This window comes from Brachionichthys hirsutus, chromosome 2 (assembly GCF_040956055.1).
Source record: "Brachionichthys hirsutus isolate HB-005 chromosome 2, CSIRO-AGI_Bhir_v1, whole genome shotgun sequence".
Taxonomy (NCBI): Eukaryota; Metazoa; Chordata; class Actinopteri; order Lophiiformes; family Brachionichthyidae; genus Brachionichthys; species Brachionichthys hirsutus.
Genome location: NC_090898.1, coordinates 4,287,467 through 4,315,355, shown reverse-complemented (window position 1 = coordinate 4,315,355; position 27,889 = coordinate 4,287,467). Strand labels below are relative to the sequence as shown.

The window sequence follows — 27,889 nt, the reverse complement described above, 5'->3', positions numbered from 1 at the left end:
ATGATTTCCCTTTAAGCATTCTGCGCACACGATTTTGGGTGTCGTATTATGTGTCGTCTATGTGGCTCTAGACAACACCTAGTAATTATATATATCCTCTTCCAGTAAGTGATGTGAAGACCACACCTTGAAAATCGTATGTAAATCAAGTGTTTGTCACACTAAGCAAACTTCCTGCTTTCAGCAGACGGCACTGTCGCTTTAACCGAATGTCGCCCCGGAGGTTGTCTTCAGCCCGGAACTCTTACGCAACACGAGAGCTTTGACACTTCATGGAAAGAGAATCCTGCTACATGCAGCATGTGGCTCCAGGAAACCTTTTTCTTAGCTCTTGATTTTAGAAACATGGCTGCAGAATTTCACCGGGCATGTGTTTTCGGGCATCGGAGTGCTAGTGAGACATTTTTCCACATCCACTGCTCCAACCATGTCAAAAAGGAGCTTTACTTTTTAAATTATAATAAGATGAGCAAATCCAGTGGTGTCTTCACTCTATTTAGTCGTGGAAAAAACGAGACTGTCAGTAAACGAACACGTGCAAAGTGAATTTGAATGGGCAGCTTTCTCCTCTTTGACCTGCCTCATCTATAGAATCTGTAGATTGAAAAATCATGAAGTCGCCGTTCACATGCTTAAAATGTAAACAGACAGGACAAAGGTTGTGGGTTTGAATCCAGCGGGGGCCTTTCTGTGCGGTATTTGTTCTTCCTGTGTCTGCATGCATTCCCTGCAGGTGCTTCCTCCCACAAATCGAAAACACGGCGTCCAGGTGAGGTGACTCACCTGCAGGTGCTTCTGCCAAGGTTTCCCTGACTTTATAGAATGCAACCAATATTTATTAATAGTAATAAATGGATTCATATCTACTTTTCATCTTTAAATTATTTTATACTTAAAGCGATCACTTTCCCTGGCATGAGTTGAAAGTACTTCAAGGGGTACTTCTTCTGGTTCTTCCACCCCAGAGAGTTTCTCATACACATGCATCATTTAAACCTGTAAAGAGATGTCCAAGTTCTGTTGTGTAATAATCAAACAGTAAAGACCAACGGCGCGGTTTCGAACGGCTGTTGAGATGTGCTGAAAAGGCATTCAGGCTTTTACAGAAAGGAGTTCTAGTTTCCGCTTTGGTTCCAGCAAGTCTTTTGTCTCTTGCATCTCTATGTTTGAAAAGATAATTATTAACATAAACCCCAAAATTAACCGGATATTCCTGTTCCTATTTCAAACAAGAGCCTTTGGAGACTGCACACTTCCGCCATGGCATTACCTCTAAACGGTTTAAGTTATTTATTAATATATTCCATCTGTGTTTAGATCATTTTACCATGAAAACCTGGAACCTGATCTGTTAATTTACTTTTGTCAGACAGTGTGAAATATTTAATTCTAAATCTTCAGTAAATTACATTCAATTAAGAACTGCGTGTTTCAAAGTTCCTTACTGTATTACAGGATAGCACTAGAAATAAATATCAAGTATATTACTGTATCAATCTTGTAAATTGAAAATGTAATGCTAGTCACAGTTCATGGCATTCCCGTGCTGTATATTTACAAAATATATAAAAATAAATAAAACAATAAAATAAAGTACAAATAATACAATATTAATAATATACCATTTCTTGTCATTATGACGGTGAACTTGTAACTGAATATTTAGTCACATTTAATCATTCATTTTTACTTTGGTTCATTTTTTCCCCCAACAAATCAAGAACAACAAGCAAAATGAAGACTAATGCTTTTTACAGACTTTTCAAGACTTTGTCAGCAGACAGTCATAATTTTTTGAAACATTTAGAACATTTACTTTCCAAAGAGTATTTCTTGATCACAATTGTCTTGAATATTTTTTTAAACACATTCACAGACCTATATGTATATTATTTTTATATGAACAATCATTCCTCAGTATAACACCCCTTACTGACAAGCAGTGATTTTTTAAAACATTTGTTCTTACTTTTGGTTTCTGAAAACAGAGTGCTCTTCTCAAGTCATATGTATTGTACCTCCTTCTGAACAACTTCTGGATAATTTGTGGTTACACAATGTTTTGCTTTGTACATTATTTGTATTGTGTTGTAATATACAATGTTGATAAACTTGAGAATGTTTAGTTGGATGAAAAACTTGATTGTTGGATCGGTTGGATTTTATTATAATTTGTCAGGCTTTTTTTTCCAATAAGAAAATTGAGTTAATGTGTTGAACTTTATCTGAATAGCTTCTGATGCAGGTAAAACTATAAAAGCACTCAGAGAGCACAGACCTCCGCCAAGCAGCTCATTCCCCTCTAATTGGATTTACACCATCCACATGGTGATCTGGCTCATCATCATTAATAGGTTATAAATTGTATCTTCATACAGCAACCATGAAAATCAAAAGTGATTCAGAGTTTTTAAATCCGTAAATGGGGGTTTCAATGTTAAAATTAAATATTTTTTACTGACTCCATTCTGGATCGGATCCGGATGAAGTTCAGTGGAAGAATAGAGGCCCCCACCCTACATGACTGTGTCAAATTCCATAAACATCGGTCAATAACCAACCGAGATATTGAGGTACACATTTTGAAGCTCAATTGACTGCAATGCTACTGAAACTTTCAAAGTGATCCAGAATCCAGGATCTTTGGGGATCTTCACCAAAATTTAAATCAGCTGTTCCTGGTAAGAGTCCCAACATTTTCTGAAGGTTTTCTTAAAATGTTTTTATTTCTGATAGATCAGTGGGACCCATGCCTGAATGAATTCAACCTACCTAGCTCTCTTTCTGAAATCATTTACAGCAGGAACTGATCACACCAGGCCAAACGGAGAGGAACAGACAGGTGTGCTTGGAGACGGCACGCTATCGTGACGCCTCACAACATCATCAAACCGAACACACGCACACGAACCCTTGAAAGCTTGACAATGCCGATTCTGGCTGTGAGGTGGGCGAGGCTGACATGCTATTTAAACCAGGGCACAATGAAGGTCAGCATTTACGCTCATTTCCTAAACAAACTGCAACGTCTCCACTGTGAATGACTGAAACTTGACCCAGTAAGCAGCTCTGCAGCTGTGTTTGACAGACAACAAGAGTCAAACTTCAACGTTTGTGTGTGTGTGTGTGTGTGCGTGTGTGTGCGTGTGCGTGTGACTGCACATGAGAGGCCACTGTGTTCCGCATATTCATTCTGTCTCTTTACTGTGAATTTTTACACATTGTTCTATATGTTGCATTATTAATGATGAGATTTGTAATCATGGTGGGACTTCCTTGTGACATAAAGGTGAAATAAAATAAATATTACAACCCACCATCAAGGCCAAAACAGTCCCATACCGGCCTAGTTATCGTTCCTGCCCCAGCAGACTTTGGTAGAAGCAAACACATCAACCCTTTTATTCAGATTCGCATCAGAATTGTATTTCTTCTTTTCTGGTATTTCATATAAATTTGAAATCCATCCAGAAATGTTCAGGTTATCCTTTCGGCAATCAAACCAGTCAGCGAACCGACCCACCCACAAAGCAAACGCCTGCTGTCTTGTTTATTGTGTCAATGTAAAATGCCCGTCTCAAAACAATGTTAGTTTAGAGGTTCAGCCAAGCTCACTGGCGTTTCTTCAGCCTAATGGGAAATGGACAGGTGAGAGTGGCTCCAGGTTTAGCGCTGTCTGTGTCTCCCCGTTGCTGAACCAACATCAGTGGGTTTTTTATGAGCGCAAATATTCTTCTGGCGCAGAATGCACGGCACAAATGTTCTAAATTCATGTAATTTACCCAACAAGGTCTGCCCAGCGTCAGTCCCACTGTTGGCCAGTGTGTAGCACAGCGAGTGTGTGTGTGGATAGGTGCTTGGCCTCGGCCACAGCATCCACAATTAGGATTAAGGGTGAAGTCACTTTTCATTTCCTCTGATTCTCAAACACAAAGGCAATTCCAGAAACAATGAGATGCTGACCGTGCATCAAACAGGCCATTGTGAATAAACATGTTTAGCTGGTTTTGTTTGTGTACATTCTGTGTATTCATTCTTTCATCGCTCTGCTTGTCACGCCGTTGGACCGATCATAGCAGCATTTTGTTTCTGAACCAACAGATGAGCCAAACAGGTGTGTTGTGGATGCTGTAATAATTGGTGTGCCTCAGTTCTCTTCTCTATGGCAACTGGCCCATTGGAGATTATGGGATAGGACCATGCCATCTCCGCGCACCATCCCGCCCTAAATCCTCTGGGGGCCAATTACCTGCTGCTGGCGGCAGGCCGCAAGTCGTAGCATGGCTGCGGCTGCTAGACAGCTTGTGTGCCCCTGCTCCCTTGGTGATTCTCTGGCTTTGTGGAAGGAACTGATGTTTGTTTCCTCACAACAGCAAAAGCAAAGACAAATGTTCAATATTAAGTGTAATAATGCAAAAAAAACCCCGCCTAAAACACGAAGCATGAAATGTTTTGCTGCTTTAATTTTGTGACGTTGCCTTGTTGCTCCGACTGGGAGGCAGAAGGAGAGCGAACTGGTAGGAGATTTGGTCAGTTTGCGAGCTAACCAGTGTAATTAGCAGCCTTTAAACATCGCATCTGGGTTAAGTCGTCCAATTTCCTGTAAGATAATGCAAATGCCTGTAATTATCCCGTAGTCACCTGAGCAGAAGGTCAGAACAAGGAGACAGGTGGATAAAACAACTGAACAGCCTGCACAGAATAAGCTGCATATAGAGTCAGCACCTGTCCCTCCAGTCGTTTCTACAAGCCTCTAATTGGAGAGCAGCAGCTAATTACATTGTGTCTACAACATCCAGACACGAATCATTATTTATCCCTGCATAAAAACACAACTTTATCAGGGTGGTGTTAGAGTCCGTCGTACATCGTACAACTTTAGCATGATAAGTATCGTCCGCCGGGTCCATCTCTGTATACGCATATATATAATGTTATGAGTAATAAGTAATAAGTATTGTCACGGACAGTCTCGGAATATGTGATATGTCGATGTTATTGTGTAAGTTAGGACCTAAAATCTCCTTGAAGAGGCAGGCTAAGGTTAAATGTCCCCAGCAGGCTGTAGAGGCCGGGTGTCAAACTCTTTTTCTCTGAGGGCCGCATCAGCATTATGGTGGCCCTCAAAGGGCCAGTTGTAACAGTAACACAGTGTAAATGTAATGTCATGTAAATTAAATGTAACTACTCTTTAACATGCTCCTAAATAACTATTTATTAATTATTACTTATTACTACTGTATACTATAGTATATTATATTATATTATATTATAGTATACTATAGTATATTATATTATATTATATTATAGTATATCAACATCATGACTTCGGTCAGGGCTGGAGGGAAGCTCCATCCAGCTTCGGTAGTCACCCTGGATACTGAATGGAGATTTGTAACCAGGCCACATGGAAATATTCTGCAACAGCGCACGAAGAAAGATCAAACAAACATGACTCATTGTGGTAGCGTTCTAAGATGACACGCTGCGGCATGGAGCTAGTTTATGATCCACACACGGCTGCTGTCAGGTGGCAATGAGAAATATAGAGAAATGGTCATATATTTTATTTTACAAATTAGAATTTGTATTTGGAAATGCACAAAATCAACCCAGTTCTGATTTATTGCTAATATCTGATTATATTATTTCAAAAAAATTACCAATAAAGAACATCTGCATTTACACTGGTTAGTACTTTATGCCAACATCATGTAATGTGGGTTTGACTTAAAAATGGAACCTGAAATGATGCTATGCTTTTTGAAGTATCTCATACCAGAATACTACCTTGTGACAGCAGTTGGGAGTGTGTGTGTGTGTGTGTGTGAGCAGACTGAGGCTCTTGGGTTCAGAGCCACTGATGGATGACCTTACATCCTGCCCTGCGTGACTGACCAGTCAGATAGTCATCAGTACCCAAATAAGCTCAGGTCAGGCCCCTGCTCCCTCACTCCAGACCTCATTTGGTATGCAAATGAACACGCCTTCACTAAGCCAACCTTTCAGAGCAGGGCAGTTTATTAACTTCCCCCTTTGAAGCGCTTCACTCAAACTGAGGGATATAATCCAGTACCTTTATTGTCAGCATCAACAGGTCTAAATCTGGTGGCGAGAGAAAGTGAAGCATTGCGTTTACCACAACTCAAACAAGGTATGAAGAGTTGACAAGTTTTATGGAGACCCTAGGTCTAAAGGGTTATGACCTCAACGTATGCAGTAAGAAAGTTCTGCTGTTCCATCTGTGTGACGTGACGACGTCGGAAAGATATTCTAATTCCAATGACTACCTTAGAAACTAAAGCTGACTAATGTTTTATGGCTTGTAAATTCCTCCATAGACGCCTTCCTCCATCTTTGCCAGTGTAGTTTTTTTAGCAACCGGCACCACGCCCCTGTTGAAACAGGATCCAGCTCTGGCATTGTGCTCATTGTTGAGAGAATAATCCCGACAATTACACCTCAAGACCAAAAGTGGCTGCCTCGCCCAGCGTCCAGCCAAGCCGTGTCCAGGCTCTGGTTTTAGGGGCCCATGGTTGCCCCCCCACCCACCCGAGGGCCTCCTTGATGCTGTTCACCCATCTCCCACTACTCACACTGAACTCAAACGGCTGGTGTCTCTCAGGTTTTACCCCCCTGCACTTTGTTCACCCGCGGCTCTCGTTATGACCTCGCTGGATTATTGTTGGGACACAAAAAGGCTTGTGGACACAAAGAGACACAGAGGGAATATATGAGAGCAAAGGGCAGGTATTTCAGGTTATGGCGGGCTTGCAGAGCCCTAAAGAAGGTGATATGTGATAGCATGTGATTATGTGGTTCAATACTTTTCAGCCACATGATGCGCCGTGGCAGTTTGGAAGGGTGTTGGGCAGTTGAGGATGACGGCGGTTTTGCGCTGTTGGTGTTGTAACAGGAACAGAGGTCGTTCTCACAAAAGTCTTGGCTGACATCATAAAAACACACAACAAGTTACCTGGGGGCTGATCTGGGGGTGGGGGCGGAGGTGAGCAAACTGGTGACGAAGAGGGGAGGTTTTGTCTCAACCGTCATTGGCTACGGACAGCGCGGGGGACACACCTGTGAGCGCCAGAGGCTACGGAGATTGGCTACGACCTGAAAATTACACCTGTGGGGGGGAAAGGGCGGAGGGAGGGAGGCGGGGGTCAGGATACATGTAAACCAAGCCCTTTACAAATTCAGCCTCTGTCTTCACGAGGCGCATAACCACCTAACACCGTCGACGAGAGCTCCCGGAGAAAAAAAAAGAAAACTCGTTCTGCTCGGGTGGCAGGAAGATCGCTGACACGCTTTAAACCTGTTTGGTTTGGTTCCGGGGTTCGGCCATTGCTGACTCTACCGCTGCATCTACCTGAAAGGGACGGCTTTTCCTTCTTCTTCTGAACTGCCACTCCAGAGGTCGACTGTCCTTCAGCAAGAGCAGGAAAGAGGAAGACCTGCCAACGGGGGGGCGTCAAGATCTCTTACACAAAGATGACTCTTGTCTTGCTTTCCTGGCTCGGCGACCACACCTGGGAAAGACGGGGTAAATTCACAAATGTGATCCCTTCATTCTCCATCTTTTAAGACCTGGGCTGTCGTCACTACCCGATGCTCAGTGACTGTAGAGGTAAAACTTTAAGGACATTTGATCGTCGTCTAAGATCAGGAAATAATGTGCGACAAGGAAATGAGGTCATTGCGCGAAGCCCTCGGTGATTGTGTGGCCAGGTAGTTTCGATGGGAAGCGAAATTAATGTGTATCAAATTCCAGCTCCTTTTAACCAGAGAGAAAGAAGAGAAAACAATAGGAGCCAACGCTCATTCCTAAACTGGATAGACCAGTTGGAGCGGCTAAAGGCAAACTGCCAGACTCGTCAACGGATACGAAGACAGACGTTGACTTCTCCTCTCAGAGCGTTAAAGTGCTTAACAAGGAGGCATCCACGGTATGAGACAGCTTTACAGATGATAAATATCGTAGTGTTGCCTTTAATAGTTTACCAATATGTTAAAGTATTAATGCGTATGAGTGCAGAAGCCATTTGGTAACTTTTTTTATTTTTTTTACGACCTGTTCAACTGTAAAGTCTTGGCTATCTTTTAAGATGTTCTTTTTTGATGCTACTTTTAGCTTTGGCCTTTGAAGGCAGGGATTTTAAACAGCAATCCTTGTTTCAAGTGCTTTGGAAATTACAAAAGAGGAAGTCAGTTCCGACGTGGATGTGTGTCGGGCATAAAATGTCTGCTCATCCATTTTTGTGTGTGTGTGTTTTGCCTGAGGAGTGGCTGATCAGAGCCTAGACTTCCCTCAGGATAGAAGATATCCATCGCTGCGCGTTCTAGTCATCTCGTAAGATAATACTTTTTTTTTGCAGATGAGAGCAGTTGCAGTTGGATAGGAGATTAGAAAATGGAGGGAACATGCCGGCTGTATAGTGGCGACTGCCGAGCGAGGTGGAAGATTGTGATTGGTGGAAAGAGGAACATTTGTTCATTTCTTTCACACACCTGAATAGCTGCGAGTCACATGAGTGGCCGTCACTGACAGTGTATGGCCACTGGGCGGGATGTGCAGAGCAGAGTCTCAAGAGAAAAGAATAACGACTGGTAAGCCAGGCAAAATGGAGGCTTTTATTTTGCTGTTTGCTGTGTTTGAGTCACGGCTTTGAAATGGAAGAGGTTGTCGGCCTTATTGCCTTCTGGGGTGAGAGGTTAAGTTAAAGCTGTGGTTTGACTCCCCTGATAGGATAACAGCCACCGCATTACAGGCCAGGGCCATTTTAAGTTCAAGCTACTTAGTGCTAACGTGGTAAGAATTTCTCTTTGACCTATTTTCTTCAAGAAACCATGATTATTAGATAATATTGATTAATGATTTCATGTGTTTTCTTCTTACAGCAAAAACAACGAATTTGAAAATGATTTTCCTCCTCCTCAAGCTGAATCAGGAATAACTTTACATTTTCGCCCCCCCCCCCCCCCCCCCCCGCCCCAATGGAGATAATTTCAAACAGATTTTGTGTTGATTTTATTTATTTATTTGTGATCAGAGCATAAAAGTAAAATAACTCTGACTGTCAGTCAAAGGAGGGTCAGGGTTGAATTAATTATGTAAAGAAGCCTTTAGAAGAATGGGGGAAATTCCCTTTTGATGCTAAAATTCCTTGAATCTTTTCATCTTTCACTGGAAATATTCCTAACTTTGAGAAATTTTAATGTGATCAATTGGTAATATTACGGTACATAAAAATGACCAGGGAGCTTCGACGATAGGCAGCATCCTAGACCAGACATCAGAGTCACCCGACTGCTCCCCCGGTAGTCTGAAGGCCCAATTAGGTGGTGCTAAGATAAGGGCTGGATTTAAATAAGGTTTTGGGTTTCCCCCTCTGCCATTGTATTCTCACAAAGACAGCAACTATTGATTAAGGGCCAGGCCAGTTTACCTATCTGCATGTCGACTTCACGGCGGAGTCACATTCCAGCACAGAGAGCAGAGTTACCTGATCACGCCTCACTTCCAACAGGCAAAAAGCGTGGGCAGCCGTCCCACTGCACAGACCACCATTACAACAGTGGGACAAACTCTGTGCTATATTGACATGGGACAGCAGGTGAATCTGGACTATGGGAGGAAAGGCTGAGACGACTTTTGTTGGATGCACGGATTGGTTGGATATTATGGAAGGTAACACGAGGCATGTTCTACTTTCCTCATGCTCAGTTTTTTTTTTTTTCACAGCTTGACTTTACTAGATAGAATTTTCTGGGCTAATCTTTTTTCACTCTTTCTTCTCCTCTCTCCATCTTTTCTCCCTCAGAAGCCTGCAGCACTGGTTTGTAATGCTGATGATTAACTAAATAGAGTCTGGGAGAGCGGTTGTGCTTGGCTTTCTCATTTCATGGGGCCTCACTGACCAAGAGGAAGACGGAGCGTTCAGGCAGCAGGCTGGAAATTCAAGATCTCGTTTCTCTTTCTTCTTCGACCTCCTCCCACCGATCCATGATCTTTTTTCTTTTGTGTTGTTGCATTCTTTCCTTGGGGGTACCTTTCATGACGGTAAGGTTACAGGTGCCTTCTCCATTTTCCTTCTCCACCTTCTTTTTATGAACTTTTCCCTTGCTGGCTCCCCCCCCCCCCCCCCCCTTTGTCTCTCTCTCTTCCGCTCTACTTTTGCATTGCTTGCAGGATAATAACTGGAAACCAGTTAGTTTTTTCTTTGACAACACAAAAAAATGCCTCTTCCTTTCATTTGAACCGAAATAAATCGCACCTTGTTAAGATGACAAGGTGAAATGAAAAAAAAGGAAATCATTAGTGTGTTATGGGAATAGTGGTTCTCCAATTTGAACCAAGACTAATAATAGATTTGGATGTCATTTAGCTGATGTGTGAAGATTTCACGCGGCGTACCTGTGAATGATCCGTGTTATTCAGTAAAGGACGGCTGTTTCTGTGACCTTCTGCACACACAGCATCAGCCCAGCTCGAGCCGAGCAGCATTCCATCAGCCTTTCGTCACTCGGCAAACAGAAAGACAACGGCCTAAGAGGTCCACCGATGAAAAATATTAATTTGTCATCGCCTTTCTTTCATTACCTCGGTCGTTGTTGTTTGATATAATTTGGAGTTTGTAACAGTGGAGCTTATTATGTTTATATATTATGAGAAATAGGGGTGGGATTAAATAGGTTTTCTTTTTCCCATTCCCTTTCAGGCAGAATTGGCATATTATTTATTTGTTTAAATATGGCTAGTGCAATGTGGCACGGGTTATTTTGTTAGCTTTTTTTTTGTCATTGCCTGAAATAACTAACTAACTAACAAATTATTTAAAAAAAAAGAAAGACCAATTTGTGGAAGTGCACTTGACAGTGGCGCTTCATTGAATTATGGAGCAGTCAAAAACGAACCCACCATCATATGAAGAGATACAGAAACAGCTCTTGTGGGAGGACGTGCCTCCAGTGGTATTTTATTAAGGATGCCAGACACGACTCGCGATATCAAATATTAGCCACATCCATTTATTGTTTGAAGACGTAGGCCTCTCCACCTTGCCGTGCAATAGATTTAGACTAGTCGGAACAGGTTTGGGCAATCATTAACTGTGGCACAGTCCCCTGCGACAGAAAGTTTAAAATGAAAACCAGAACAAGGGCTAAGTATTCCTCTATGGAGAGGTGCGCTTCCCTCTCCTATGTAAATCTATTTTTATCCTATTTTCAGGGTATTAAATTGCTCAGATTTAGTTCAAGCTTTACCATCTTAAAACGACATACACCTTAACCAGATTAATGCAACCACTCCGCGGTTCAGTCTTTGTTTTATGTGAAATGGAATGCTTTTTCACTTGAATCTTTCAAATGAGTTTCCACCCTGCTTCTAGAAGCTATTTAACGCGAGTTGTAGCTCACACCCAAACACTCATTGTTAGCTGACTGACATCATGTTGTGCTTCTGCAACCAAATCCACGTTCCCAGTATGTGTCGTGCACTCGGAGCTCCGTAAGGCGACGTCTCTTGTTTGGGTGTTTGTCTCCATCTTACGAGGCAGCATTGGATATCATCTCTCTCTCTAATACTGCCTGGTAATGATGATGATAATCATCTGCTGACTGCCACCAGACAGACCGCCCTAGCAGCCTTAACGGGAGCGTGCTGCTGGCCCGGGTCCCCCGGATCAGCACAAATATTTGAAACCGCATCAGATAATGTCTCTCAGGATTCATCTTACCTGACAGTGCTGGATTGTACAACTGTTGTTCTAACACTGTCTGGTAACGATGTTTTCTGGGTGACGCAGTAGTCTCTGCTGTGACTTTGAGGCTGATGGCCGCCAAATGTAAAATCCACAAAAAATATGAACGAGTGTTGGAATCAGTAAAGACATGCATTGTACATTATGAATGGAGGTAATAAGCAGGGCTGAATGTTCTCAGAGTATTTGTTGAGTCTCACTTTTTACCCTAAAGTTATAGAAGTTTCTCTCATCTTTTCTTTTTCTGTTGTTGCACAGAGCAGCACTGGTAATGTATGATGTTGGCAGAGACATTACTTGCACATTAACATTTCCGTCTGAGCCCTTTATCATAAAATCAGTTTGAGATCATTGTTACTACGGGATTACTGTCAGGGACGAGTTGATCTTTTATGCAGCAATGCTCCTAAAAGTCTGTGTTTGCTTACTTCCCTGTCTTTTATACAGCTACCCCACCCAAGTTAAAGAATAGCAGTCAGTTGATGGTTCCACCGGTCCTGCAGGGCCCCATTTCCTTGTTCCCTCCCTTGAACAGTGTTGGTCTTTGTGTTGTGTCGCAGCGATTGGTCAAACGAGTCTCACCTGCGTGGCACATCCTGAAACTGACATATGAGCTCACCTGGCTGAGAGTGCCTTGCAGGTAAAAAAAAACTACAGATGCTACAGATGCTTTGGCATTTAGCCGCAAAATTAAAGCCACAAGTAGATGATTAGTAGTTGATTATTATTTGAGTCTTTGCAGTGAAAATCCTTTCAATGTTTTATTCATCACAATTACATTGGTGTCTTACATTTGATTAGAAACACAATGGAAGCTCAACATTGCCCCATGACTCGAGTGTGAGTTTTATGGGTAAAACCTTTAAAAAAGATATGAGACTAAATGGCAAATAATAGACATGGAACAAGCAGAAACCTAGTGTTTGTTTAAGGAGGGTGAATTACCCCGCAAATATTGAGCCACACCTTTATTTGCCCATCCAGCTCCATTATCCAAGCGACAAACACATGAAATAGCTCTTTATTTTCTCTGGTTGTCCCTTTCCTTCATTTTGTCATGAAGAAAACTAGTTTACCAGGCTTGCTTCTTTCCTTGGTCTGTTTACTTGTGGCTTTCTCTGCATGCTTGGCCAGTTTCTGTGCACAAACCGATCAGAACACGACATCGCCTGTACCGAGCCTGCAGCAGAAGAGGAACTGCTCATTTCTACCTGTTTCTGCCACGGGCTTCTGTTTCCCTGCAGCTCTCCCCTTCCTCTCTGTACAGGTGAAAGCTCAGATGTCATCCTTCCAGCCTGTTGATAGGCGTCTTACCAGACATGGTTAGATGTATTTATTGGTGTCTAATACTGTCTGGTAATGCCGTCCATTAAATGGCATTACCTTCTTGCTCTCTTACTTCCCCCTGTCTCGCTGTTATGCATCTAACACGAAGTGTAATGACGAAGTGCAGTCCAGGAAAGCACGTCAACATATTTGCAGTAGTGGACATGAATGACGATGACTATGGAACTATGATCCTCGCACTGGAAGAGTGATGAATGAGTGGAGGTTTCTTCCATGTGACTTGAGTCAGAGTTCACCCTTTGAGCAGCAGTTCATGGACTACTCTCACCAGGTATGTCATGAATGCTTCTTTGTGATGCAGTTCGAAGCAGGAATTCTAATGAGAAAATGCGGTGGTGAAAAAAAAGAAAAGGGTCTGTATAAAAATGCTGCAACCTGTATCTGTTGAGGGATCTGCCGTTTCCCTCTTCATGCAATAACTGAATTCCTTCTGGGGACTTGGTCTTTCTCCAGGTACAAGTAGAACAATGTCGTTTCGTGACTTCATTATCTCTGACACTTCTCTGCTCATAATGTTAAATGTGTTAAGCGGGATTCCGTGTTATTACATGTACAAACAAAAGATTAAATAAAATGGGATAAAATGTAAAATGTGTTGCTTGTTCATTTCGGTCTTGCTTTGATATCAGAATCCTTTTTGATAGCATTTTTTTCTGCTGTGCTCGGGCCCTTTGTAGCTGAGTCTCTAGTCATTGAACTCTTCCCCCGGTCAGACAGGAATGCCGAGCCCCAGTTAGGTGTGGATCAGGTTACCACTGAACAGAGCTTCTTTTTAAATGCCTCGATTTACCAATGAGGTCCTGCACCAACTAAGCCCTCATTGTGCCCCGGCCTATGGCAGCTCACAATAAGCTAACACGACGACGTCTCTGCCACGTCCTGCGTGAAATACAACAGACTGATTTTAAAGTCTTAATTGCATTACTGGTTACATTTACAGATATACAAAACTATAAGTGCTGTACTTTCCTGAACTTTCAGTACACAGACAGCCTTTAGCGTGACTACTGCAGGCATGGGCAAACTACAGCCCGGGGGCCATATACGGCCCTTTGGGCTTTTGAATCCGGCCCACATTACATTGCATTTCATTATAATCACACCTCATTTGACCTTTTTCCTGTAATGCTACGTGTAAAAGACCAAATCCTTTCATGTAATGGCTTCTACATGTCATTTATATTAGTTCACACAAACACGCCACCCATCTGTTCCTGGTCCGGCCCCTCTGGCAAATATTAGAACCCATAATATTGTGGCCCACAACTCAAAAGGTTTGCCCACCCCTGGACTACTGTGTTTAAGTAGCCTGTTAGCTCAAAGGTTCAGCTAACTGGTTCTGCCGCTCTGATTTTATCAGTTAGAGCACAAACACAGGAACCTTTCAGACGGTTGACACAACGGGCCCCAGGTCTCGTTGATCTCCTACAGAAGGCTGGGGTGGGGGGGGCTCACATTCATGGTTTTTCACACAAAGACTGTTAGTCCTAAGACTCCTTAAAGTAGTTTAGCTTTTTATTTTTTCCCAGTCACACACTTCTGTATTTTTGGGAAGAATCTAGAGTCCAGAGACAAGTCAATTTCCAATGCATATAGGAAAGCTGTCTTATTAGGACTGTTAGCCCATTGCATGCTACATGGCCCTTTATCAGCTCACAAAAAATAACAATACAAAGATCACACATTAGATAGTGTGTCATGAAAAGTAAAAAAACAAAAAGGTCTTTACCTTTCTCCTTCCCTTTATACCCCCGTCACTAAATCATCACAAACTCTCTTATTAATGGGGATTTAATGTGGTTTCCTGTAACAGCTTGTGCAAATAGCAAATCAAATTCTCAGAAGAAGACAAAAGCCAACTTAATCATTAATCTTAATCACAAACAAACTACATTTCTGATCCTTGTGTTTTCAAACAACAATATTACATACTGAAACAGTATCTGTACGTACGTAATGTTCCAATAGGGGGACTTCACCAAACAAGGAAATGTTGTATTATCTGGTTTTACCTTTTCATGAAAGGTTTTAAATGTGAGATAAAGGACCATTGCGACATGAATGCAGTCAGTAGCATCACCGTTACATACAGTGGGTGGATAATACCCGAAATGAGAGCCAAACCCTGCTACATATGGACTGCAGATAAAAACAGACAGACAAGAGCAACCCTGCTTGAGCCCTTTGGTGAGGACATGAAATGTCTTACAAATGGGCGGAGGAACCAATACCACACTGTCAATGGACAATGTTTTATTAACATACGCGAGTTAAATAAACATTTAAAAGTAAGTATATTCATACCTAATATTTAGTAGACACAGGTATAATATTAATATACATATATAATATAGTTATTTTCTGCATTCTGATTACCTGTTTAATAAATTCCTGCCACCTTCTGTAAATAGTCTTTATTATCCTGTAAAAGTAATTTATCATCATTCTGTTGGTACCAGTTGGTTCTAAGGTTCTTTTTTTTTTTTTTACATACTTTTAAAATTTTGCCAAAGGCAGCTACTGAGGTTAAAACGGACACCATAAAATTCAAAATAGCCAACCAGCCAGAAAAACTCTGCCACACAGTAACAGGAGGTGAGCGTTAAGTCGTTGCTTCCCCTTCCCCCTTGACAACGTCACGCCGCTGAATCACATTCCTGATGGGCAGAGAGCCTGTTGAAGATTCCTGCGCTGGTCTGTGCATGCTTGGTGCAGTCGGACCAGATTCCTGTACTCCTGCCGGCTGTGGATGAGGAGGCTGAGTTCAGCCGTCTGGGTTTGGTACCGGGCTGCAACAGGACCACAACAGAAGCTCGACGGCTGTGTCGCACGACGAATCTGCTCTGACACACACACGGGCAATTGTTTTTGATCAGCTTGATTTTAAATCAGCTCATTCATGAAACTGAAGAACGAGAAAATGCAATCAACTTGCTGTACCCAAGTACACCGCTGCCAGGTTGACGCAGATAATCCAACAGCATGGAACAGTTCATACTCACCAGCGGATGCTTGGTACACTGTTGATTGATTGATTGATTTATTGATTGATCTATTGATTGATGCACAGTTTCAGGAATCACGGGTTATGAACTATCCTATAAAAGAATGCAGACTAGATTTTTGGAGAAAATAATACATTTAGATTAGCATCTATGTATCTCCCACGGTGTCTGGGGTTTACAGCAGGTTCATTATTCCCACAGTATCATTTAAATGGTTTGAGGCACATTCTTGCTATTACTCACGCTTTTTCTTACCGCTCGCAGTCATTATTGTTCATGCACTCTTGATCTCAGCAATGACAGAGGAGGAATCATGGTCAATGTCAGACCCACTAAAGGGTCTTTGATGACTATATTCTTTCTCCTCAGTATGGCTGTAATCGTAGTAATTATTTAGGCATCGGATGAGGTTTAGCTTGAACTAAACTAAAGCAATCTCTTCCTGGTGAAATGCTCAAAGAGCCTGTCTCTTAATGATACAAGCTTAGCATTTATTACATTTAGCATGAGTTCAACAGAATGGCGTCACTTAAATGAAAGTGCCCCATTAAACGTGATTTGGACTTTAACCGTCTGCTAAACCTGGTGTGCTAGTTTTGTTGGTTTATTATATAAGACACGGAGACTGACAGGCTGAGGCATGACGCTCTGTTTATGCAGACAAACAAACCTGGTAACCTCTGAAGCTTTAGCACGCTCGCCGATGCATCTCTATTAAGCCTTAGATTCACCTCTGGACAGGCCTCCGCTCAGTCGGCTGTCATTTAAGGCAGCGCCATTTGTATTACATTGGGCACACTGACAAATGAATGCTGCTGTACCAGTGATATGGACTTCTGAAGCACCGAGACCCATCTTCAGTTTAATAAACCAAACCCTGGACAGTTCTCACATTTGTAGCAATAGCATATTTAATGAGAAAAAAATGCATTCATATGCTTTTCTTTTTTTTTCATGTGTCTCATAAATGCAGTTGTATATTTTCACGATTTGAAGTCATTCTTGATACATTTATGTTGAATTTATATCCCAGTGGGAATTAGTGAGAAAAAGACTCTGGGAAAAGAATCCAGCTCCCAACTACAACAGACCCCTCTGCTGTACTTGTGTAATTCTGTAAGGAAATCATGAATAGAGGGTCATAAAGAGACCCTATCGAGACAAGCTTTTCTTTACATCGTAACTTAACTCCATTCCTTCCACTATAACACCTTGACGAGGAGAATCCCTTTCAATAATAGGTTGTGGAGGGACACCATTGCTGCCGGCTGCATCCCTATAATTGTTGAGCACTTCCTGATACAGGAGGCAGTTGGGTCGACATGAGAACGGGCCAGTCGCCAAAGATGCACGCACTTTTGTGTCGCTGCCCTAAGACAGACATAAATACATAACTTATACGTTTTCTGCAGAACATAGAATAGCGATGCAACCTACTTTATGTATGTGGCTTATGACCTCATGTTCATAAAGTAAAGGGAACACTTTGACCCACACTGTTTCACTGACACACGCAGGCCACAGAAAACACAAAAAGGTATTCATTCACATTTTAATAAGGAAGTACGTAATATATAAAAAGAAAAAGAAAAAACAGGTGGACGCCCGAAATACACAAGTATATATAAATGCCGAATGTGTAAATAAATATGCACGCACACACACACACACACAGAGACTGTTGGCAGATGGTGAACCATGAGGTCGACGGGGCTGTAAAACAAGCCTGTTCTCTTTGTCCACCTACACAGCACTTTGCACAGTGTGTCTATCAGATGTCGGCTCTTTATCAAGGTGTGGCTGACGCTGGCTCCACACAAAGCGCAGTTAAACAGGCATATAGTAGGCCTCTAATAACTGGGCTGACTGGACTCGGCGCTAAGCAGCTCTCTCTTATCGCTGCCGTTTTCCACACTAAACGGGACATATTCAGCCGCGTGTACACGACTGGACTGAAACTGATCATTGGTTCCTTCCTGCAGATTTAGTTAAGAATGAAATGTGTAGTAACACATACTACATGCAGTATGTGACGTTTTTTTATTACTTTGATAAAAACCATGGAGGGAATGTTTTTTATCAATTCCCATCAGGAAAGCAGGGAGGAGACGATGCAGGGATGCGGGCTGTCCATTTGTCACATTTCATTTCCAGAGCACAACTCTAATAATATTCACTATTTCTTTTTCACAATGTTTGTACGCACAGCAACTCTGGGATGTGATTAACAAGTATTGCAATTAGAGCCACAGAGGGAAGTTAGACAACCATTGTTTAACTGTCTTTCTCCATTCAAGGAAATGAAATACAGCAGTGGCTGCGAGGTATTCCGTGCTGATCTCACAGGATCAGAGTGTCATTAAGAAACTAGTTAATGTGAATATAGTTCATCAAGCCCATGACTATCCACTCTCAATGGCTTCTAAATGCTCGTAATAAATTGTGGCAGGTGTGTTAAATTCCATTGGTTCTAGGTGTGTGTTGTGACTGTTCGTGTAATTATACATCTTGCATGGATGCTGTGTTTAAGACGCACCCCACTGATGTCAATGATCAGACTGCTGGGAGGAAGGGAGAAGATTATTCATAATTGCCAACTGTGACTTTGCCTGGGTGTTTCTTCCTGAGTCAAATCACAGACAGGAGGGCGAAACGCAGATTTGCAGTGAGAGCAGACAAATGGCATGTTGCTCGACGGCATGCCTCCCACTGGATCTGGCACTAGATTAAACGATTCCACCCAAAAAATATTAATGCGCGCAATGTTCCTTTTGGACGACTGCCTGTCGTCCTGCAACATTATTCTCATTAGTCTTTCCCTTTTATGGCACATTTCAACGCTCGCGTCACAGAGCCTGTGGACAATACGTGGAACTTTTGTGTCAGGCTATAACACAAGGGAAAACCAAATCCATTTTGATTGACACTCGGCTTATGTGACCATAGGGTTAACACAACAGAGGCTCATGGACAATTAATATTGAATGAGGATAAGCACCGAGGCAGGCAGTGTGTGTGGGATATATAATCTTGAGTAATTGGTTGGCCTGTTGTAGGATTTCACCTCCAACAGGTTACCGTTGCTAAGTGTCCAGAGTAACCAGAGTAACTGGTGATTGTTCACAGAGCCCGAGTGAATTTGTTTACCTGCTGTGTGACAGGATTATTGGTGAGTTTAGAGGGCAACACTGCCGCCGGACCATGTGATTTCTCCTCCGCTGTCAGTCTGTGGACTTCTATCAGCCCTTCATTTGGACAACAGGACTGAGCGCTCATGGCAGAAGAGTGGCTTGCTGAGTAGGCTTCAAAGGAGTCTAACTGTCAATACGTGTGACGCTGGAGTTGCAGGTAAAATTTCCTTCTAAACGGCCATAACGGCCTGCTATTTAGTACCAACATGTATTTGGAAATGCCGTAATTTTCTTTCTTAAAGTGTATTAGGGTTCTCAAATAAAACAGTCAAACAGCACTGAAAGTCAGTTAGAAAGCGCTAGCGCCCCCTAGAGGATGAAACGTTAACAAAGCAATTCCCAGAACTCTGCTCGGCAACCAGAACATGCTTTCTTCCAGCTTTGTCCCACACCATTTGCAATTTTACTTTCATATAATGTGATAATTGCTGAATTTTCCACAAAATATTTGCAGGGATTTTGATGGAAACCTTTCTGTAAAAGTAAAACTTTCTATATATATTTCTGGAGGTTTGTGTTACTTTGAGTCTAAAGGAGAGAGACAGTGCATTATGCACTTTATCTAAAGCATTGGCAAATATCAAATACAGATCAAATACAGTATATGCATATCAATAACATTGTGCATTACTATGACTTTGAGCTGGTGTCAGAAAAAAGCTCGTCTTCTGTACTGACAAATATTTTTTAATCAGTAGTGAAGTCAATTACATGAACAAGTGTAATGTTTGTTGTAATTTTTTTGGAAAGGTTGTGGAACTGAAAATATAAATTGATCAAAGGCATGGTAACGTTTGAATGGATAGTGATGGACAACGGGCGATCTGAATAACAGCTTATATGATTGCACTGACATGGCTTGATTGATCTACTCATTGATCTACTTGGTAAATACCAAAGCATCATCATGCTAATGGCTATGTGTGGCTGTAAAGGAAGAGCATGATATTAATAAAGAAGAAATTGCTGGATATTTTGATCCAATTATAGAATTATACAGTTAAGAGGAGTTTGACAAACACAACAACAGGTTAACAAAGAGCCACAATGGGTGGCAAATGAAAAATAATGTCACGTGAATAGACAAAAAACATACAGTGCTATTAAGTTGTTGCTATTTTGACCCACAATAAAAAATATCTGATTCTTGTCACAATGTCTGACTGCTTGTCCTTCCATGTTGGAACACTTCTAGCCATCGCTAACGACCTGAAGGTCATGTCATCTGAATACTGGGTGGAAGCCTGCAGCAAAGGTCGCGTAATGGAAAATAAGGACGTGGAGCTTCCTTGTGTGGACAGTCCCCAGGAGCAAGTGCCACGAGGAAAAGGGCCATTGTCACCTGATCAAAGTGGCATGCAGGAAGTGACATCAGAGGGAGGACTGGAGCTGGTCCAGAGGCAAGAGGAGGAAGGGGAGACCATTAAACAGGAAAGCTGTGATCGAGGGCCAGGTGTGAGGAGAAAGAGACACTGTGTGATATAACTCACTGCTCTTTCATATGTTGGCCCATTGTCTAGCCATGGAGTAGAAATGGAGTTTATATGTTCGCAAACATGTACATGCTTGATTGATGCGTTTGCGTCTGTATCAGGTGGCCGTTTGGTGAAACGACACCGCCGGGGGGGCTTCCTGAGGGGCTTACCGACCAGCTCGTATCCAAACAGGGAGCGGCGGGCAGAGGAGCCCCACGGCACCGGCCCTTTGTTCTTCTTTGGGGGAACCAATGGTGCTGCAATGCAAGTAGATGAATAGTAATTAAATTATATGAAGGATAGCAGTAAGGCGTTGACTGTAGAACTGCCATCAAATATAAGCACTACTCCCCATTCCCGAAATTAAAAGCTTTATTTTCGCTTCCTAAAAACACATCAAACTTCTGCATATTTTTGTTTTGGGTCAGTCCAGCCCTATTTTTTTTTTTTTAGGTGACCTTGGATCCCTGGATTCTTGTATGATTAAAGCGGAAGTGTGATTGATTTCCTCTGGGGAATTTTCTTCCAGAGTGAGCAGCTACTGCGAGAGCAAGGGATGGAAAAGGATTTACACCAAGCACAGGGAGGACTTCAAGCTGAAGTGGTGTGAGACAAAATCTTCGGCCACTTACTCCAACTTCAGAGAAGGTTTGGCTCTTACTTTGCCAATCTTCGTCATCGATTTTGAACTCACGCATGAAAGCTGCATTTACGTATCTCAGAAAGAGAACTGATGTTTTTAATTTTTGCATTTGTTTTTCCAATCCACTGAACACCTTAATGCGGCCATTCCCAGGTAGACAGTTGGTGTTCCAGATTCCCAACAACGCGGTTCTTACCACTAAGATCGGCCTCCTCAGCAGCCTGCGGGAATACGAGCGAGTCAGCAGCAAAGTTAACCACGGTCAAAGACGACAGCTGTATGCCTGCTGTTATTTCTGTTCTCCATTTCTTATCCAGAAAGGCTGTGGGTGTGTGTATGTGAGAGAGAGAGAGAGCGAGCGAGAGAGAGAGAAACACATTCAGATAGGAGAGGAGCATTTGTTTCCTTTACACCATTTAGAGCTGTATCACAAATCACCTCGCAACCATCTGGTGTCATGCGGCTTCATTACGGATCGGCTCTGTAAATAGTACGTATTCAAAAATCTACCAGCCTCTGAACCGGACACGATACGGCATTATCAGAAATGGGACTCCCGTCTGAGCTACGCAATCTTTGCTGTGGACGTCGTGTCTGTCAGTTACATGTAAACTATGACAGCGTTTAATAACAGCCGAATAAACAGAAATATAAAACCTGTTCAGAACCGCATGAAATACGTTTTGAATTCTAAATATCAAAGGGATATGATGAACATGCAGCGCTCTAAGATAATTAGTGAAGATACAGCAGTTACTCACAATAACTTACCTGTACTTATGGATAATTCCACAGTTTGTTACGTAGTACATTCAGGTGCATTATTTACATCAAATCCACTCCACTTTACAGCATTTAACAGAATTTTGAAAAAAGAAGAATAAAAAAAAAAGAATTCTGTTTTTTAAAGTTTCCGTGAAGCCTCTAACTTCCTTTATAACTTGATTGAATTCGTAGAGCTAATACTTGATGATGTTTATTGTTTATTGTTTAAAAGGATCCCCATTACCTGCCACCAAAGTGACGAGCTAGTCTCCACACAGAAAATATTTAAATAGTACATCCTTAGAGATTGTTAACAAATGGCGTCAATCAAAGTGAATATTTGAAGTCTCGTGCCTCATTGATAACGTACATTCGTTAATGTGAAAAGCAAACACAATTGTTGCTGTAATGGGTGCGTTGTCTAACTTCAATCCATGATGAACACATTTTAGGAGGTTGAAAATGGACGAGTTCATTCCGACGACATTCCGCTTGGATGTGCGAGCAGAAAGGGAGGCGTTCTTCGCCCAGCAGGAAGGTAACATTCTTTGAACATTTCCCCTGCATCAACCTCTGACGTATTCCTATCCTGACGCAGCAGCCACACAGCACTGCTTTATTGTCACTTGAATAGACAAGAAACTGGGTTTGTGTTTTGTTTTTTGCTTTAAACCCGGGCTCCGGGTTTAAAGAAAGGATCAAGTCAACCTGAGCTCTCATGCTCCCAACAATGAAAAGAAACAGATTTGTTTGTGGCTGCTGGAGTTAAGACAGCAGTTGCCCGGGTGATTGTTTAATGAAGAGGTTGAGAGCATTGGAAAATAAAGTACTTCACCTCCCATTAGGCCCTGATAAAATCACCAGGGGAACATGTTGCCATAGGGACGAGTCAGCAGAGGGCAGCAGCGCTGAGACACAAACATCCGAACGTCGAACCAGGCTGAATGCATTTCATGTTATTACAATTATTAAATATTTTTCCTTCCGTCTAATTGACTGGAGATAAAGTGAGCCACTGTTTCCTGTATTGATCGCAGCAATACATGCAGCGTCGTGATGAGTGGCCTATAGGCTATGGCAAACATGGTTATCACTCAGCAAACAGGAGAAAGAAACAGACATCTGCTTCAGATCTCTGGCTGATGGATGGACTGTGTGGAAAAGAAGACGGGGAGTGGGGAGAGCAGGTCTGAATACAAGGGGATAAACATTCTCTCCTGTCACTGATCTCCAGTGTCTCTGCCGGTACAGAGATTTTGATGTCCCGTTGCTCTCACCGACGTGTGCGACGTCATATCACATCAGTGAGGGCAGAAATAGTAAAAGGTGTAACAACTGAACGAGTGTATACGCTGAAGTTGAGGTCCGTTAAGGGTTAAATCATATGGCAAGTATATTATACATTATCATTACATGATATGTAACAACTTTATATCATGCATCCTTTTAGTTGCTTTTATGCTTATACTGCGGTGGCGCAGTGGTAAGCGCTGTTGCCGCACAGCAAGGAAGTCTAGGGTTCGAATCCGACTTGTGAGGATTTTGCATGTTCTCCCCCATGTCTGCATGGGTTCTCTCCGGGTTCTCCGGATTGGTGACACTGATTTGCCCGTAGGTGTGAGTGTGTGTGTGTGGCTGGTTGTCTGTCGCTGTGTTGCCCTGCAATGAACTGGCGGCTTGTCCAGGGTGTACCCCTCCTCTCTCCCATTGACTGCTGAGATGGGCTCCAGCCTGGCCCGCGACCCGATAACGGACAAAGCGGTTGGACAATGAATTAATGAATGTTGGGTAAAGATACATCAGAATTTCCCAGCAGGTGATTTAGATGTTAATATCAGAGTTTCATATAAATGAAGTTCAAACTAAAATGCATAAAGTAGCAGGAGGTCAGCGGCTCCTACGTCCCACTGCTGCGCAACATGAATTTACATATTTGAACCAGACCTCACATCTTTGAGGAGATCATTTTTACTTTGTTAGATGCACATTTTAATTAAGTGTAACACGTGTGTTGCACCAAAGCCGTATGGAATGATTTGATAATGATATAACATTCATTGTTATTTGTGGACTAGAGATCACAACAACCTCAACATGCTGCGATATTAAAGAGTATTCAGAAACACAAACGGGTTTCATATGTTTGTTAGCTACTTTTGATGTGACTTCCTTGTCAGGCGTGAGCATGAACGAGAGTCAGATGTGGATCTGTAAGCCCACGGGTCTGAACCAGGGCAAAGGGATCTTCCTGCTGAAGGGCCCAGAGGACGTGGACGCATTCAGACTGAAGCTGCATCACGTGGAGGCCAGCCAGGCGAGCAGAAAGACGCATCACTGCCGGTCTCAGGCTCGCATCGTTCAGCAGTAGGTGAAGTTAAAGTCAAAAGCCATCCTGTCATCACAAAAAGAGGACATGCATTTCATGTTCTCATGTTCAGAAACATGCAACTCTGTGGAACAGAGAATATTTGATCATCCAGGGCTGCTTTCTGTTCATCTCTTTATTGACATGTTGGTGAAATATCTGGACAACTTAATCGTTTTCTGTTCACTGCTGACAAAGTTGCATGGAAATGTCACTGAAGATGTTTGTTTTGAAAGCCAATAGTTCCCTCTCAGTTACATCCAGAGGCCGCTTCTTCTGAAAGGAAAAAAGTTTGATGTGCGCTCGTTCCTCCTGATCGCCTGCACCGCTCCCCACATGGTCTTCTTTCGCCATGGCTATGTGCGGCTGACCTGTGACCTCTATGACCCCAGCTCTGACAACCTCTCTGCTCACCTGACCAACCAGGTACACCTTTAGTTTTAATCTAAATGATCACACACAAAAACATTTATGCAAACTTTAAACCAAGAATTCACATAAACCTTTAAGATCATCTGTGGCGATGTTAGATTGAGCCTCTATTTGGAGAGCGGGCATCTTTGTGATAAGATCATAACACAATGTTATCTCAGGATACTTTACAAGTGTGGCAGGGAAAGACAGAACCCAGCTTGACCCACAAGAGCAAGCACTTTGGTGTCGGAGGCAAGGAGAAACTTCATTTTGTCAGGCAGAAACCTTGGACAGAACCTAAGACTCAAAGTAGACGGCCATCTCTCTGGACCTGCTGGGTTGACAAGGAGAGAGAGAGGGAGGGAGAGAGAGATAGATAGAGATTTCCTTGATTTCCCATCACATTCTGTTACATTGACAAACCCACTAAGAATAATATCCAACACAGTAATAATAATTATTTTGTGGAGGTTCGTTTGCATTTGAGCTTTTTAACCTGTTTCAGGCTTACTGTAATAACCATTCATGATAGCACTGGAGACACATTTGCATCCATCACCTTTCGATGGATGACACACCGTCTGATTCATGTGCCTCTCGGCCCCCCCCTGCTGTCCGTCTCCAGTACATGCAGAAGAAGAACCCTCATTACAGCCAACTAAAGGAGGACACCGTGTGGTCCATGGAGACGTTCAACGCCTACATCAATGAGAGGGATCAGGTTGCCAAGGGTCTGCCCAGGGACTGGGTGCTGGGCGCCTTTGCTGTGAGTGCTGCATGTTGTCGCTCTCTGGGACCAATTACTCTTCTGGTGATGTTCGTTTGGGCCGTGCGGCTAATTGAGATTGTGCTCAGTCCTGTCTGAGAACACATCGTGCTCTTAATGAAATGAGACGTGCTGTCCTGTGGCTGTTTAGACGACCCCATACTGGAAGCATTATATTTCTGTGCCCGCATTAATCTTGTTCTAACAACTGGACAGAATCTCTCATAAAGATGGAGGCCTGTTATACTTGATGTCTAACTAATGCAGCGTGACCAATTTTGTATTTTGACTAAATCGATACAGTTATTTTTGAGCACTGCCACCGAGAGGGAGATTGGGGTGTGTGTGTGTGTGTGTGTGTGTGTGTGATGTCATCGTTCTGAAGTGAAGAGGCTTGACTGGTCGCTTTCTCTCCTCCGTGTATCAGAGGCGGATGCAGCAGATCATGATGCAGTGCTTCCACGCCGCCAAGTCCAAGTTTGACAGCCGGCTGGGCTTCTTTGACTTGATTGGCTGTGACTTCTTGGTTGATGAGGACTTTAAGGTGGATGAGAGGTTGCTAAATATCTGGGTGGTGGTGGTCAGCATCTGACATAGTTTTGGATCAGCCGTGTCTTCGTTTGCTCCCGATAGGTGTGGCTGTTGGAGATGAACTGTAACCCAGCCCTCCACACAAACTGTGAAGTGCTGAAGGACGTCATACCCAGCACCGTGGAGGAGGCACTCGGTAAGCCACGCCCCCCCCCAAAAAAAATCATGTTATCATTTGTGACACATGCATATCAATCAACTCCTCCATGCTCTCCTCTAGATTTAACACTGGAGATCTTCAACAAATGCCGTCTCAGGCAGAGGATCCTCCCTCTGGCCGGCCAGAAGGAGTTTGTTCCGTTGTACAGTGGAGTTTATCGTCACGATCCAGTGATGGGCTGTAGCAAGACAAACACAAGCAGTGAGGACAGACAGAAAGGTACAGAAAACAGCCAGAAGGCTGGACAGAGAAGATGGAACTTTGGGACAGAGGCTAAAACTGAGCCTTCAGCATCAGCTGAAAGTTTTGTAAGCCGTGAAGAACATATTGCTTCAAAGGCTGGCGCCAGTCCGACCGTGCCCACCGGACCCTCTGCCAGTACAGACGGCAAGGAGTAAGAACCCCAGACATCGAGTTGAGCTCAAACTGGGAAAGTGTACTTTTAATCCTCACTTGAAGGTTAACACTGAAAGGACGAGCGTCGCCATGTCGCTGAAATCACCGGTGCTGAGAGGAGCAACAAACAAAGAGGAGGAGGAGGAGGGGGGTTCTGATGAAGATGAGCTCAAGACAGACCACAAACAAGCTCAGCTCATGAAGAGGAACGTCTGGGATCTACTTGAAAAGATCCACACCTCTGACATGTGGCGCTGACTAATATGAAATGTGATAATGAAGTTTTCCTTCTCGTGAACTTTTAAACTCGGTTAAGTATTACTGCTGGTTTGATAGAAAGGCCTTTTGATTTTATTTCCAGCCTTCTCTTCCCGTAACGGGATACGTTTGCTGCAATCAAAGCTCAAAGCAACAGCTCTGACAACTGGAACATTCACGAGTCATCTTTCATCGCTTCGTGGAAACACTAGAAGAGCTCCTTCCTTCCCCGTGGACAGCCCACAATTCTGTCGTTCTCACCGGGAACGCTGTCCTTGTGGTTTGTTGTTTTGTCTGAGGCTGTTTGCGTCTCCGTCTCACAACTCACAATTACCTCACCGTCACCGGCCCCTGCGTCATCAAGCAGGCTGCACGTAAACGTGGGAGGGCATTTGGTTCCATCTTTCCCAACATGTTGCTTCGCTCACAGGCTTCTCAATAAAAAAAACTGACGTTTGACTTCGCATCAGCAGGAGTTTTTATTCTAGCAAGCAGCAAGCTTCTTTTTTTAAGTGATGTTTGAGTGGATTTATCAGCAGATCAACGGTGTGGGGGGTTTGGAGCGTTAAGGGAAACTAACTGCTCCATTCTACTAAAAAAGGAAGGAACGACTAGAGTGCTGCGATTACGCAAAAACATCCTGCCATGTTATCTGTTTTTATTTTCCACTTATGCGCCTTTTATTCTCTTAGTCCGTTGGAAATCTTCACATGCTTGTAAAAAAGGGGGAACTAGAGCTTAGCAGAAC

The 27,889-nt window shown here is 42.9% G+C and overlaps 1 protein-coding gene across 1 annotated transcript; it reads left to right on the top strand.

The window, feature by feature from the left end:
* The first annotated feature begins 20,463 nt into the window (after positions 1-20,463).
* On the top strand, positions 20,464-26,885 carry ttll10 (tubulin tyrosine ligase-like family, member 10). Its single transcript, XM_068751067.1, has 11 exons — positions 20,464-20,761; positions 20,903-21,047; positions 21,313-21,431; positions 21,580-21,700; positions 22,644-22,729; positions 24,342-24,555; positions 24,811-24,982; positions 25,596-25,736; positions 26,164-26,280; positions 26,370-26,463; positions 26,548-26,885. Exons 1-11 carry the CDS (start codon positions 20,464-20,466, stop codon positions 26,883-26,885), a joined length of 1,845 nt encoding a protein of 614 aa, XP_068607168.1.
* The last annotated feature ends 1,004 nt before the right edge of the window (positions 26,886-27,889 follow it).

What these genes read in the sequence shown, in the direction of transcription:
- ttll10 (XM_068751067.1), top strand. Translation starts at nt 20,464, where the DNA reads ATGTCTGACTGCTTGTCCTTCCATGTTGGAACACTTCTAGCCATCGCT. An exon ending in GTTCTTCGCCCAGCAGGAAG is followed by an intron (nt 22,730 to 24,341) that starts GTAACATTCTTT and finishes TATGTTTGTTAG; the next exon opens with CTACTTTTGATGTGACTTCC. An exon ending in CTGCTCACCTGACCAACCAG is followed by an intron (nt 24,983 to 25,595) that starts GTACACCTTTAG and finishes GTCCGTCTCCAG; the next exon opens with TACATGCAGAAGAAGAACCC.